The sequence below is a fragment of the Armigeres subalbatus genome, chromosome 3, assembly GCF_024139115.2.
Source record: "Armigeres subalbatus isolate Guangzhou_Male chromosome 3, GZ_Asu_2, whole genome shotgun sequence".
NCBI classification, from domain to species: domain Eukaryota; kingdom Metazoa; phylum Arthropoda; class Insecta; order Diptera; family Culicidae; genus Armigeres; species Armigeres subalbatus.
Window position 1 is genome coordinate 372,543,641 of NC_085141.1, and position 16,001 is coordinate 372,559,641.

Genomic DNA, 16,001 nt, shown 5'->3' on the forward strand with positions numbered 1-16,001 from the left:
TCCTTCTGCACACTTATCTCATTTCACCGTATTCGGTAAATTTTACCGAAATCTCAACAGCAGAACTGTTCGGTAATTTATTTTACAGATTTTTTGTAATTTTTTCCATTGCTCAACTGTCAAAATCACCGAAAATCAGTTAAATTATTTACCGAACAGTTCTGCTGTTGAGATTTCGGCAAAATTTTACCGAATTCAACGATTTATTTAAGTGTGTGCCCGGCGTGTATCAACGCAGAAGAGACCCCAGAACACGTGGTATTCGATTACTCAAGTTTTGCGGTACAACGTAGAGAAATGCTTGCCCTAGGGGCGGACAACATCGCAGGGCGAATGTTTCATGATGAAGACACGTGGAATGCTGCAGCGCAGATGGAGAAGGGACCAGCGAATAAGCATCGGTTCGGGCTCGGGGGAGTATCCAGCGCAGTGAGCAGTGTTTGGTTTCGGGTCGTCGTGGTGCTGGAGAACCGGGAGTTTTCTGCCAACCGGTATCTTAAGGCCGACCTCGGCACTCGAGCAGCCAACTTGCTAAGAAAGATCTCCAAAAAAATCTCCAATGTTCTATTTGATCAAATTTTGATAAATCTCAATTCTTGATTTGAGAAGAAAATTGCTTCTGAAAGTTTGGAAAGAGAGGATAATATACTAAGTATTCGATTTGCATACAAGAAAGGCAAAAGATAATAAGTTGAATAGAGCAGAGATTGACCTGGGTGGATTTTAACATTGTCTTGGCCTTTGGCTTATCTCAACTCAACAGCTATTTTGTAAAAATATTCACATGATCAGCTCGTTTGAAGTCGAGATGCGCAATGCCACCCCTGTTTTGCTAATTGGCTTAACCGACAATATTGATATTATGGACCATTACTTTGCGAAGCTCAGATTAAACAACAGATTAAAGAGCTATCCGTGCCATTTGATGTTTTATTGTAGCAGTGTGAAAAAAAAGCTTGAAAAAATTGAATAGATCTGGCGTAGCGTGTTGAATCTGAACATGAGCGAGCAGGGACGGGCCGTATTTTTAGGCAAAACATTGTGACGAAGGTGCGCTCCTTTCTTAGAGATGTCTTATCAGCTAGTTAAATATACTCAAAATGCAGAATCATCAACAACATCCAAGGTCGGCCAGCTCTTTCAGAAAAACTTCCATGATTTACTTTCAGTGTTGTTCGCAGACCAGAATAAAGGGAATTTCGAAGAACAAATTTACAAAGATTTTACTATACTTACGTTCACTATAAATATATTATCATACTTTAATCTTTAATTACACGTGCTACGTTTTACAACGCCATAGGTTGCCGTATCCTTGCTATATCTCATTTTTATTTTTCGCTTCAATTTCTCAATCAAAAGCTTATCTCAAAGATATCGTCGAAAGTAATAGGTATTTTGCTTTTATATAGGAAGTAGATAGCAGGCGAAAAGGTAGGTAGTAGCTCTTCAGAGGTTGTTTGAAAATTTTGGCACATTATCATCATTATTATCGTCATATGTTTATTTGTTTGTCGCTGTTTTGCTGCTGGTATGTTTTCTATTTTACTGCTTGAGGTGATTTTCACATTTCCTTCGTTTTCTCACGTCCTCGCGCCGTTCCGCTAATTGCTGTTCTAATCGGCCGTCCCCAAGTTTTTATGGTTCCTCGTGTCGCCCGCTTCATTTGTTATCGTTTGTTCTGGTTCTAATTGGTGTCTCCGTCATCGTTGGGATGTGATTCCGCAGTGACCTTCGTTCGGCTCGGAATCGAATCCTCTGGCGCGCAAAGTTCAAAGCTAACGCGCGGTTTGGGAGTTTGGCCTCAGCAAACAGGGCGGCTCTGTCTATTGCCGCTAATTAATTTACTGTTGGTACATATTTGTGAACCATATTTTCATTAGTGCAATTACTTCAGGCTTTTTCTTGCGAACATTTGAAATGTTCTTAAGTCTTAAGTGTGAATAATTCGCTTGCATTTAATTTCTGTTTCTTTTTTGCATTGAGTAGCATTTCCAAAACTTTAGCATAATATTTAAAATTTCTCAAATAGTACAGTTTTCACTTGGGACCTTTCCTAAAGTAAGTCCACACATCCGGGAATTTCGAAATCGAACAGCATTCCACCGGTTGTTTCACTTTTGTTTTGACACCGGCATCTTATCGGAACGGATGAAATTAGACTTGGAAGAACCATGAGTCGCAACTGCGCACGCATTCCAAGCCACCAGAACGTAGATAACAGTGATGACGTCGGCGCGACAAAAAGGGGTTCGATTAGTAGGAGAGCGCTTTTCATTTATTATACCTCCGCGCAATTTGATCGTCTTCCGCGCTTTGTTTTCAACTGCTCGGGGCATAAACTAGTGCTTGATATCGCATTCGATTAGCTAACGCCAATCATAGCTCAGCACATTAAGTGTTTCAACGTGATATGCGCGTCTGTGTCGTCTACTCTTGACCCGAATTGCGTTTTTATCGATGTTCTGTACAGTGAAAATCCGGGAATCAAAGTAGGCGAATTGTGTTGTTTCTTATCATAGTAGGCTCGTAGGATTTGGATCATTCAAGACGCTTAGCATACGGGTGTGCAATATTTTATTTTCAAATTTTGCTCAAACTCGTAGAATTTTTGAGAAATTAGTCTAAAATACGTTAAATTTGGTCACTAGTTAACGTAGAAACGCTAGTGCAAAAACAAGAAACTGGTCTGATCTTTAAAATATTTCTTATATGATTGTTATTCTTGGAATGCCGGTTTCGTAAATTCCCAAGTGATCCATATCCATCGAACTCCTTCTCTAAGTCCCAGAAGAATCTTCTTTATCAATACTGATATTTGTAATTGCGAAAATAATATGTTACTACGAACTAACCGTCTAAAATATAAGTAACTAACCGATCAAGGGTGATCGCGCTCGATCACTCCTGCTCGTCTTGCATGCATGCATACCAAATTAGGGTCGTCCTCACCGCGCGCGCAAACGTATCACATTTTCTGAATGATTTCGTACTTTTTGCGCAAATCGCACACGTCGTTCTTTGGGTCGTACTTCTTCCGGGCCGCCAGCTGGGCACGTAGTTCGGCCGCGGTCATATTGAGGTTGAGCTTGAGACCTTCCTTGGGTGCGCTTCCGTTCGTGGTACTGGTAGTGGTGGTGCTGCTGCTGCTGCTGCCATTCATCGCCTTCTTGGATTCGGTTGGTGTCGCCGGTGACACTGACAGCGCCTTGGTGTCCTCGATAATCTGATCAACGGGTTTCTGCGATGCATCGCCATTTGTCATTGTCGTCGTTGCCGCTTTATTGGCACTCATATCGGCATTTTTCTTGTTGTTCATTTCCTCCTTGGTGCTGCCACCGTTGACGTCATGCTTGTCATCACCCTTCGTGCCATTGCTCAATTTATTCTTCTCATCTGCGTCCACCATCGTTGATTGCTGTTTGCTGTTATCATTAACATCCACGCCGTTGACACCGTTCTTATTTTTGGAAATTGCTGCCTTCAAATCTGCTGCGTCAGCTCGAGGATCGATCACAAGCAGCTTCGTCTCGTTCGGTACTCCCTTGATCAGTTCCACCACCTTTTTGTGTGTCTCGTTGGTTATGTTGGTTCCGTTGACTTCGATGATCCGGTCACCTTGACGCAAGCCGGCCGCCTCCGCCGGAGACCCATCGTCCACCTTCCCAATGTACTGCCCGGGCCGGCCCTTCTCCGCGTGCAGATTGAAACCATAACCGTCGAAGTCCTCGCGTTTCACAACGTGACACAAACGAGCCTCGTACTTGGTCCCATTGGATGCGGTACTGTCTTTTTTGTTGGACATTGTTTTAAATTGCTTCCGATACTAATCGAACAACGTCTTATCACCAGCTGCCACCAGTCGGTACTGAGGAATAATTGGGCTGGAGAGGCGCCCAATGGTCGTCGTCGTGGTCCGTTCCGCGCACGCCGTTTTGATGCGATTCGGAGAGAATCTGGAATGAAGAGAGGATAAAAGAGAGAGATAATGCACCGGTCAGAGATATTTGAATAAAGGCAGCCGCAGGTACGATACAAATAATGGAACACGAACAATACTTTGTCGTTTAGGTTGAACGCTAGGGTGGCTTTTATGACGGATCGTGAATGAATTCCCTTTTACATTATTCATTAAAAGGCAATTAACCGGTCGTTAAGTGGAAGTGTTTGATAAAATGTGATTGCCATTTTCCATTCTTTTGCTATGAGTAATCTTTGTAATCTGGGAATTGGCGGCGATTCCACATTGCGTGATTGGTGCTTCTCCCTTTTGATAAAATATGATTTATTGTGTAGGAAGGTCGTTGATTGTAGGAACGATCGAAACTGATGATTGAATATGAAGCGTTATAAACTACACTGTAAACCCACCAGTACTCTTTAAAGAGTAAAAACCACCCATTATTTTCCAATATATGAAACTGTCAAAATAATGAGTATTTAATTTTTTTTCATAATGTGTATTTTGAACCCATTTTCAAGTTCCATGTTTTTACTCATTAAAGAGTGAAAATCAAGTTAAAATTTATGAACAAACAAACCAAGATGCTGATGGTCGAAGAGGTAAGAGTTCTTGCTTTAATTACCATTATTTTTATTAAATATTCGTTAATTTATGTCTCTTTCAGCCCGACGATTGAGACGTTTAACAGCAAACAACAGTGTCGTCTTCAGCGAACCTTTGGCACTGATTCCTGAGGCTGCCAGCTGCTGGTGTTCCAAAGATTGAGGGGTCGTACACTAATTACGTAAGCACTTAGGGGGGAAGGGGGTCTCTGCCAGTTTCTTACGCTCCATATAAATAAAAAATAATTTGTATGGGAAAAATCTTACAGGGGGGGGAGGGGGGTTTGAAAAACCCCGAAAAAATGCTTACGTAATTAGTGTACGGCCCCTTGAGAAGTCGAAGACGGCGTCGGTTGATCCCAGGGGCAGCTGCTGGTAGTGCACCAGACAGCCAAAGACGATTGGCGGTCATAAGGAATACCCTCGATTCCGGCATTGGCTTCTGGTGCAGCTGTTCAAGGTGCTCTGCAGTTCCGGTGGAAAGAACAACTATGTATTGATTTGTTTAAAGTTATGATGTGCATTTACGTTTATTGAATAAATAATATTATTTTTCTGCTTACTTTTATTATAACATGTTTGTCGTTTAATAATAAGGATTAATTTCAATATTTCGGAGAATTTAATTTTTAAATAATAAAGAGTGATTTTTACACATTTTCCAATAAAAGTTTTTTAAGATAATGGGTAAAAATCACTCGCTAATCTGACATACAAGCAGTTTACCCATTAATGAGTAAACGATGTTTACTCTTTTAATGAGTTGAACTATTTAACTTCATAGTGGATACTTTTTCACCCATTAAAGAGTACTTTGGTGGCACAGTGACACGGCTACGACCTTCCACACTAGGAATATTTGTCACTTAATATCTACTAGAGAAATCGGGTTATTTTATGAATGTGAATTTCCTATTGGCTTTACTTGAAACATAAATAAGGAATAGGTAAGAATATATAGATTTTAATAAAATTTAGATGAACCTTGGTTAGATTTTACAATTATCTGAGTGTTTTGTGGTTAAAACGCTAAAACTGGCTCTTTTGGCATAGGAATTCTGCAATATTTTTTAAAACAAAGCAATTCATTAAAAGTTTTATAAACTCTGGTTTGTGTACTGGAAACTCAAATTAAAATTAAAAATTTGTTTAAAAAATAACATTTTATAAGTTTAAGAAATGCCAATTGCCTATTTATTTATTTTTTATTCTTTCCTCAGGGACAATGCCATGCCTGCGAATAAATGTATTTATGTGCTTACGACAGTCAACCAGTTATAGAACAGAACTTAGGTTAAGGAAGTTTAAATGGACATGTAAAGCATAGGATCCTATAACTATGTCTAACATGCTATCGGTCTAAATCTGAAATCGGCGTCGGCAGCAGCATTTTGTGGCATTGTTATCATTACATTTCATGAATGTTTGATAATTTCGCTCTCAATATTTAAAGCAATGATCTGTTTGACAAACTTATTATATAGAATTATATAGAAAAAGTGGTTATCAAATTAGCAAATTAGCAATAGCAATCCCATGACATTTCTCAATACAGTTAAACTTTGATATAACATACATTTGGTTTCAAAGTTGTACGTTATATCGAAGCATGAATGATCATCCTTGATCATCATTGCACTACCCTAATATCGTTCTACCATGACTTTTTTGAGCTAATATTTATGTTGTAAAATAAGGTTCAGCTAGCAGTATGAAACAACTGCACTTGTGAACAATTTCTGTATACAAACTTGATCGTTATTAAGAAAAATTAACCAAAAAAATGAATTCCTAGCTTATTAGTTATTATCTATAAAAAGCATAAGAAACAATTTGTGAAGGCTTGTTTCTCATGACACTGTTTGCATAAAAATTCGTTAATCGCGTATTTGCGATCACTAGAGGAGTTAAACAAAGGCACGATGGGGTACGGAAATATTCTTAAATTGAATATGTTCACTGAAATCTAATTATAATAGCCATCATTGTTATGAAAAAAAAAACTGGTTATTTCTTTGAGAATCTCCTCGGAAACTCCTCCAGAAATTCCGTGGAAAATCCTATCAGGTTCTGCTTTGGAAATTCCATTAGTGAAATCATACAAAATTCTATCCGAAATTTTGTTAGAAGAATTCATCCGGAAATTCACTGTACTGAAGAATGCAATAATTTCTGATGGGATCTTTAAAGGAATTTCTGAAGGAGTACTTAAAGAACTTTTCGAAGGAATTCCTGAAGGATTATCGGAAAGTACTAATGAAGGTATTTCATTAGAAAATGAGTACTTCTGGTATCAGAGGTACTTCTGAATCAGAGAGTAAATATTGAATAGAACATATTTTTGCTCTATGCAATTAAATTGTTACACGAAACAAAATTTCGAAAGACCCCACCCCCTATATTTTGAGTAACAAATCGTAACAAAAATCAAACAACCCCCAGCCCCTATTGCGTCACGTAAAATTTGAACAGGCCCTTGAGGTATTTCTGGAAGAATTCCCATAGGAATTGAAGAACTGAAGAACTCTTAAATGAATTCAAAAAAATCCAATCCTACGTGAATTTTTCAATACCTTAAGAAATTTCCGATGAAATTTCTAAAGGAATCCGCGATCGAATCCTCAAAATATTTTCCGTAGGCATTTATAAAGGAATTTCGGAAAGATTTTCCGGAAAAATTCCTAAAGAAATTCAAGATGGAAGTCTTATTGAGTGATTTAAAGAATTTCCGAAGGAATTCCAGGAGCAAGTTCTGAATTCCGAGAGAATTTCTGAGGTAAATTCTGAAGTAAATCTTAAAACCCCTTTTTTCAATTTCAAAAGGATTTTTCAGATTTACTTCTGAAGTTATTTCCGGAGGATTTCCCGAAGGAATCCCTGGAGGAACTTCTGGAGGAAATCTTGAAGGAATCCTGGAGAAACCTGTTGGATATTCCTTCAGGAGTTCCTCTAAAAAACTGCTTGAGGATTTTATTCACAAACTCCTCAGGAATTCCCTAGAATTTTGTTCTATAGATGTTGAAACTGGCAACACTTGTGGTCACGTTACGGTAACGGTTAGGACAATGATTTGACGGACATGTCAGAATGACGGTTCGCTGGAATGACGATCAGAGATGCCAGATTTGAAGACATGTCTTCAATTTGAAGACATTTGAATCGCTGTGAAGACATTTATTTCGTGAAGACATTTTGAAGACTTTTCAAAATATTTGAAGACTTATCTACTTATTATACTTGAAGAGCCAGCGAGAGAAAATATAATTTTATTTCTTAGTTATAAATTCTGCGACTTCTATATATGGTCGGGGTTCAGCCAAATCACACCAAGCGCCAATGAAATATTTCCTATTTTTTGCCAAGGTTTTCATGTAATAGATTCACTTGGTCAAACATCGCATCGGACATCGATCAACGCCATAGCTGAGGATCCCTTACAACAAATGTACGCATGACTTTACATGAAATACTTTCCGTTTGTCTTTTGCGAACAAAATATCACAAGTTAGTCAAAAAGCCGCTTGGTGCGGTTTGGCTGAATCCCAACCATATGTAAATTATGCAAAAAAATACAAAAGTTATAATAGATAAGTAGTTATAATTTGTCTGGGGCTTAGAATCTCAAACATAAAAATACATTCACACTAGCTGGCTGATAAATGCAACGCATTTTAGACTTCATACGTACGCACTTAACTTAGAGTTAGGCGCTGGTTAAAAAAATCCCGATGGCGTGTATGTAAAAAGGTATTTCGATCATTACATTGGAACGCAATTGCCGTTTTATTTTACGGCAAAAATATATTTAACTCTTCTATGACTTGATTTAATCTATTCAATCGTTGAGCTAGAACCTGATCTTTTTCTAAATTCCTTTCGAATTCATTTGATCTTTTCCGTATGTCCATTCGTCTAAATATTCGACGGGAAACTCTTTGAATTTTCTGTGAATTTTTTAATGAATTTCCGATGAAAATTATGAGGAATTTCTTGTCTATATTCAAGAGAATTGAAATTGTAAATTCAGTGCAAAATTTATATTTAATAATTTCCGTAAAAAAACATAAAGAAAATCCTCCAAAATTTAAACGGAAAATTCATCTTGATTTCCACAATTCCCACAATAAATCCCTTTTAATTTCCACAAGAAAATTGTCTCAATTAATTTTCATTAAAAATTCTTACGAATGTCAATAAGAAATTGAAATTATGCTGGTGTTAAATGAGTATTTCTCATAATTTTTAAGGTAAATTTCTACAGGAAAATCTGCCTAGAAGAAATTAAGGAAAGTTGCTACAAACTTTGGTTAAATTTTTCCTTGACTTCCTTTGATTATTCTTCTAGAAATATTTTTGGACATTCTTCCAGTATTTACTCTGCGAATTCCTCTATGAATTTCTTCAAAAAATCGTACTGGTATTCTTTCTGTAATCCCTCCAGGAAATTGTCCGGAAGTTTCAGGGATTTTTCCGAAAAATCCTCCAGGACTTCATTTGGAAGAAGTTCCAGAAGTTTCTCCAGAACTCCTTCACGAATTCCTCCAGTAGTTCTTCCAGGATTTTTTCCGAAAGTTTTCCCGGGATTGCGGTGGAAGCTCCACAACGAACCCCTCCCGAAGTTCTTCCTCTGAAAGATCTCTTAAGAAAGTTGCCGAATGACTCTCCAAGAATGCCTCCGGAAGTATACTATGAAATTTATCTGGTATTTCCTCCAGGATTCCTTTCGGAAATTTCTGCAGCAATACATCAGGAAGCTCCTCCAAGAATACATCTAGAAATACCTCCAAGAATTTCTCCAGAAGTTTCTTCAGGAATTCCACCGGAAATTGCTTCAGTAATTCCTCAGGAATATCCTTCAAAAATTCATCAGGAAAATCCTTCAGGTATTCCTCCAGAAAAAAAAAACATCCGAAATTCATCCTGAAGTTTCTACAGGAATTCCTTCTTAAGTTCCTAGGAGAATTCCTCCGGAACTTCCTTTTAAACTTTTTCCGGAGGTTTCTTCAGTAAATCCTTTGGATGTTCCAACAGGATTGGATGTTCCAACAGGAAATTTCCTCAGGAAATTTCTTCAGGAGACTTCCAGAAGTAATTAGAAGCTCCATCCAAAAGAAGTTATAAGAAGCTCCATCAGGAATTTATCCGGAAGTTGATCTAGAAATTTTACCGGTAGTTCCTTAAGAAAATTCTCTGGATGTTTCTTCAAGTATTTCACAGTAAATTTTGAATCCCAACAGGGTATTCTTTAAAAAGAAATTTGAAAAATTCCACATGAAAATTCAGTTAAAAATCCGCCTCAGTACAAAATCCAGGGGAAACTCTTCATAAAAAAATTAAATAATTTTAAAGAATATTCTCTTGAATTCTAACAATTTGTATGTTAAAAAAATAAATATTATTCCACATCAGTAAAACAAGAAGATTATTGAATTTACAAACCTATTGGATTTTGAAATTGCTCGCTAATAATCGTTATTTTAATATTGAAGACATTTGAAGACATTTTTAAACGACTGTGAAGACATATGAAAATATCTTCTGGCATCCCTGATGACGATTGATCAAAACGTTCAGATGTCAAGCTACTTTCTATTATCCAAGAGAAAAACGTGCTAACTATATTGTTAAACTCAAATGGTAAATTTTTATTAAATATGTGAATTTCTTTCCTTAATCTAAAGTGAAATTATCTTACAGCTAACTAAATTCGATTTGTAATCCTAAACAATTGTTCCTTATCTAAAAAACGTTAATTTCATGCAAATTGTAAGTAAAGGATCCCTATAGTTAGAACTTAACCTAAAATTTAGACTAATCCTGCAGAAAACGATCATAAGACACAGAGTACGATTGAATTGTCCTTAAATCTACACAAACCGATTTTTGTAAGTACGAATGGAAAACTTGTTCTATGCAACTAAAATTAATCAAACAATAAAATTACAGCAAAAGCTAATCTACAATACTCAATACACTCTGTGTTGTAATTACGCTAACGAAATCGACCTTGTGAAGGACGTTCCGGCCTCTCGTGCTATCGGGAACAAACTTTTGAAAAATCGTCACCTATTAGTCGATACATGGATTCAGGTAAATCAATTCCGGATATGCCAGGTGATCTTAATCTGCATCATTTTTTGTCAGACGTGGTGGCACTTCTCGTGCGCCAGCGTCACCGATTCGATCAAGGATCGACCGTGGTCTTGCCAAAAATGTCAAACAGACCTTGGCAGTTTCACGCGAATTCTCGGCGCTCCCAGACTTCGGAGTTCGATCGCAGTAGTCAGTACGGTCGCACGGCAGATTTTTCGTTCGTGATGCTGTCATTTATTTTTTGAAAAAATGTAAAATCTTTTAAAGGAGTGGGAATTCATTGGTCCCAGAGGTTTCGGTGCTAGTCAGCAAGGTCCGGAGCAGATTTCCCAAAACAGCAGTAGTAGCACCAACTCGAAGACAGTATTGGAGATATATATCGACAACCGGCAGCTCTTGATTAGGAGGACGGTTCATATTCCGAGTTCAGCAGTGAGCAGGTCCAACCGAGCAGTAGAGTAACCCAAACATTGCAAGCCAGCTCGGGATTGGATGTCATCGATACCTTTCAATTAAGAAGGAAAGTTCGTTTGTTCAGTTCTGTTTGTTCGAACACTTTATGCCAAGAAAGTAAAACAAGTTCGCGGAAAATGAACGACATACAGCGAGAAGGTCCAGGCGGAGAAGAACATGCAAGGATGTTGTCAAACTTGCTTCCATGCACCAAAAACACGACCCTCGATGGGAGCCGGATACTGGATGGCGATTGAAGACGACAAGACTAGTGGTACATTTCGGTAACCTACCTCACTTTGGCTTCCGATACGAATTCTCACACAAGGAATGGTACTTGTAAGTCCAATACAAGTTTGGTAATTACATTATATTTATTACTATCGTCATCCTCATTACATTTCTTGTATTTTTATTCGCATCACATTTCTTTTGATTATATTAATAAAATTTATTATGGTCGATTCTCCATGAGTCGATGTTTAAAACTTCATACATAACATACTCTGGAAGCTCATCTTCTCATACATAAACGTAATTTTGGGCGGCCGCGGTAGCACTTTTCACAACACTCAAAGTCAATTATTCTCACGTCTTAGTGTTTGTTATAACAAATGAGGTGAATCTGCTGTTTGAAAAAAGCCACAACATTTGTAGTGAAACGAATTTTCGTGTTTGGTTGAATCACTCGTTCTCAATAACTACGCACCGCAGCGATATGATCTCTAGGACAAAATACAGTAAATGTATTTTTTTAGATTTTTCATACGCATGTCACTGTTAACGGTTGAAATTAGAAGAGATTATGTGGTATACTTGAAGCTAGTTATTTACTTTCAGTATTGTATACCATGAAGCCAATACGAAGTAAACATGGAGATGTTGTAAGTAAAAATATGGTATAATTGTATCGTCTTATGAGTTTTCGCTTGTTTTTCATCGCTTTTGTTTCTTTTTTCTTTTCTCGTTCCAGAGAGCGAGTAATGGCGCTTAAACCTAGGCCCATATGTACACTGATGTACATAAGTATTCGTCATGTTTTCATAGTAATCTATCTGAATTTATGCGAATACTTTTGCCCATCAGTGTATAAGCCAGGGCACTAGACTAAAAACTGTGTCTCATCCCAAAACGTCGAGGACCCAAGGAGTGTACATTAATCTTCTTAGCAAAGTCACTCCCAACGATTCGTCAATCATCTTTCCCCTTGAATGTGAAACGGTTGGTACGGCTGTCCCCGTTTCTTCCTTTCGTAGATTCAAAACTCTTCGTTGATCATGTTATTTATTACTAAATAATCTGATTGCCGGGAAGTTATGGATTTTCTTCCAAATTCAAGCCTGCACGGTGGGCCTGGCCGTTTTAATACTTGTGTCATATTATTTATGATATGCTGCAAATATTAATGCAGACAAGAAAATGCTCGGAAATACAACCGACATTTCCAGGATGCTTTTCAATACTGGCTGTGCATGTGCTAAGACAAGACAAGACAAGACAATTCTCGGCGCTCCCAGACTTCGGGAAAGTCCGCGAGAGCTAACTTACAGCTTGAAAAGCTGGAAGAGCTTCAAGTCATGAAAGAAAAGTTTATTGAGGAGAGATATAAGTTGCTGGAATCACAACTGGATCTCGACGATGACAACAAGAGCGTTCGGAGCAGACGCAGCCACGTAAGAAAGCAAACTAGCCTCGCAAACTGGGTGAACACATGTACAGAGTAGAAAGACGACATCATTGGTCCCAAACCAGCGGACACAGGATCTCTTCCGCCGCCAGCACCCTCCAATCAGATGGAGCCACATGCAGGAATTGAACTTATCATTTCATTATCATTTAGTATTCAGCCAATAACTCGTTCCAGAGGCGGAATTCCGAAAAGTGTTGTATGGCGGACTTCTAGCGCTGATTGCCCTCTACAACTTTGTCTAAGGGTACATTGCTCTATGCAAGGCCGGATTTAGTCGTAAGGGGCCCCGGGGCCGACTGATGTGGGGGCCCCAAAATGTACAAAAAAGGTTGGTTTTGGTACATAAGATTTGTGGGGGCCCGGGGCCACGACACCCCCCCCGGCCCCCCTGTAAATCCGGCCCTGGCTCTATGTCTAATATTTTCCGCGGGAAACGCTAGTATCATTTTATATACTAAATGATAATAACACTTATTATCATTTAGTATATTGAGTGTTCCTAGTGTTTCACGCTGTTAATATTAGACATGGAGCAATGTACCCTTAGACAAAGTTGTAGAGGGGAATCAGCGCTAGAAGTCCGCCATACAACACTTTTCGGAATTCCGCCTCTGGAATGAGTTATTGGCTGAATACTAAATGATAATGAAATGATAAGTTCAATCCCTGGCCACATGCTACTGCCGCTGTTAGTCATGTTTCGGCCCAAACGCAGCTTCCAAATGGTGATAATCAGTTGAGTCCTCTCAAGCATCCCTTGTTGCCTAACCAACGATCGACATGTCGATCGGTAAGCGCCGATGCAACAACAGGTGGGTCCAAAACAGATCCGAACCAGGATCAAAATGCTGCTGGAGGTATTATTTTCAACAGGATCGCAAGGACAGTACCATTAGCGCAGTCTACCCCGGGAAATGTCCCCCTCACCGATCAGCAACTTACTTCGACAAAACAAGCAGAAACAGCCAACTTGCCATCAATACCATACCAAGCGCCAGTGTATACGCTGGCCTCGATGTCAAACTTTGCTTCTTCTGGGCCATCAGCTATTTCCGGACAAAAACCTATTCCGTTGCCATCAGTATCCCAAGTGTCCCGCTGGACACTCCAGGCTCCTCCATGTACGTCCGAACTTGCAACGGTATCTGGACTTGTATCGGCGCCCCCACCAGTCTTGGCACCATACGGTCTATCGACATATCCTTTGCGGCGGACCTTTCTCCCAGAACTAGCATCTGTACCGGAGTCATTCCAATTTCCTGAGTCGGCACCCCCACAGGCAAACGCACCACCGTCTGTTCCTGCTAGGCATTCAATGCCAAAGGCTGCTGCTGACCATAGAGAAGTATTATTTCCCGTACCACCAGGTAAGCCAGATAATCTTTCTCTACAATCAAATACGCTGCAGTGCAGTAATGAAGAAAATATCCAACATCTCATAAAGCAATTTGGTAGTATTGCCTTCTCGCCTTCGCAATCACCATTGCTCAACGCAAATATAGCCACTTTTGCCCCTCCCCCTCGCAGTTAGCCGCCAGGCAAGTCATGCCACGCGATCTACCCCCCTTTTCCGGAAATCCAGCCGATTGGCCGGTATTCATAAGCAGTTTTATGAACACTACACTTGCTTGTGGATACTCTAGTGCCGAAAACCTGTGTCGTTTTCAGCGCAGTCTGAACGGTGCTGCATACGATGCTGTTAAAAGCCGTTTGCTTTTACCGGAATCTGTACCACACATTATGGAGACTCTCCATTTGCTGTATGGAAGGCCTGAGTTGCTCATCTCAGCTCTCCTAGAAAAAGTGCGTTCAGCGCCATCCCCAAAGGTGTCTTACTGAGCGGGTCGAGAGGACCTGGGCCAGGGCATGGGACTCTTGGGGTCGGCTTACAGGGTCAAGGACACAAGTAAAACACGTTCTTGTTCTTTTTTGTATATCTAAATTGCTTTGAGAATAGGTCGTATGTGCAAACGAGAGATTCTCTTTGATCACGCTCTCTTTCGTTAATATATCGGCTAGTTTTGCATGTTTTGCTACATTTCCACTTCAGCATGATAGACAAAACTATTGTCTTTGGATATCTGCCAAGAAATTCAAAGTAATCTTTCGTATGGTTTCGTAATAATCCAAAGAGAATAGATCCAAAGAGAGACTCTCTTTTGCACATACGACCTATTTTCAAAGCACTCTAGATATATTCTTTTCGACTTACGGTTGTGTGTTTGTGTGTGTCTGTGTGGCGTGTAGTTGCGGCCGGCCGATGCTGGAGCTCTTCGGGACCCCGGAGTAGTTTCTTAGGGGGAACGGGCCACCAATCGGATGGATGATTCGACGGTAGCTCAGAATGCCGTACAGGCAGCGAAAACGGGTGAATTACCAAATTGTGCCCTTTTGACGTCGATTGGCTGAACGGAATCGACGGTGTGGTCCCAACAATGTCCTCGGAGTCTCTCCCTGGACTTTCGGGTGACCCACGATTATAAAAGGCCTTCCGGGGGCGGCGGTCTCACCAGTACTTCTCAGGCGAACGTTAACGGGTCCTGATTCCAAATAATAGGTCAAATCCCCGATATGGGATTATACTCGATCTATAAGCTTTAAACTTTGCTTGGTGGGTAACGAAAAACTTTTAGAAACTTTTCTACCTTCTCACTTGGCGCTCTAGATCAGAAAAGACTTTAGCTAAATGCAACCCAGTAGCTCATACCTCCTTTTCCCTTTTCCTTTCTTATACCGTAGTCGTCGTATCCAGTGTGGCAATACTTTTTATTCCCTTTGGCTCATTATTTTCATATGTAACGTCGTTGTGTTCAGTGTAAATGTATTGTGTTTAACAAATTTTGTTCTTTTTTTTAGCTTATGAGTGATTTTTAAATTAATTATATCAACAATATTAACGTAACAATTTTAATCAATAATTTTACTAACATTTAGAATAAATATTACAATTAACAAACTAACAAAATTAACACTTTTTTTTATATTTTTATTATTTAAATTAGCAATAGTATTAGCAAATACGTAACGGTAACAGGTGGACAGATTCCAATCGATAATTGACTTTGGAATGTCTATACAGAGTCTATGCGACCACCTAGAAGGTCAGTCTTCACACCTGTCAAACCCTTCGCTCCTCGCGGAACTCGTTGCCAAACTACCACCACATCTACAAATGGAATGGGGCTCATATCTCCAGGGA

General features: G+C 39.3%; 1 protein-coding gene across 1 annotated transcript in view; it reads right to left on the reverse strand.

Annotated features, from left to right (window-relative positions):
• Positions 1 to 1,221: 1,221 nt before the first annotated feature.
• The window catches only part of LOC134226474 (Na(+)/H(+) exchange regulatory cofactor NHE-RF1), a 78,222-nt gene continuing 63,442 nt past the window's right edge, over positions 1,222 to 16,001 (reverse strand). Inside the window, exon 2 of the mRNA XM_062707277.1 lies at positions 1,222 to 3,956. Within this exon, the coding sequence (XP_062563261.1) occupies positions 2,969 to 3,805 (837 nt within the window). The 5' untranslated portion in view covers positions 3,806 to 3,956 and the 3' untranslated portion in view covers positions 1,222 to 2,968. The remainder of the gene's footprint in view (positions 3,957 to 16,001) is intronic.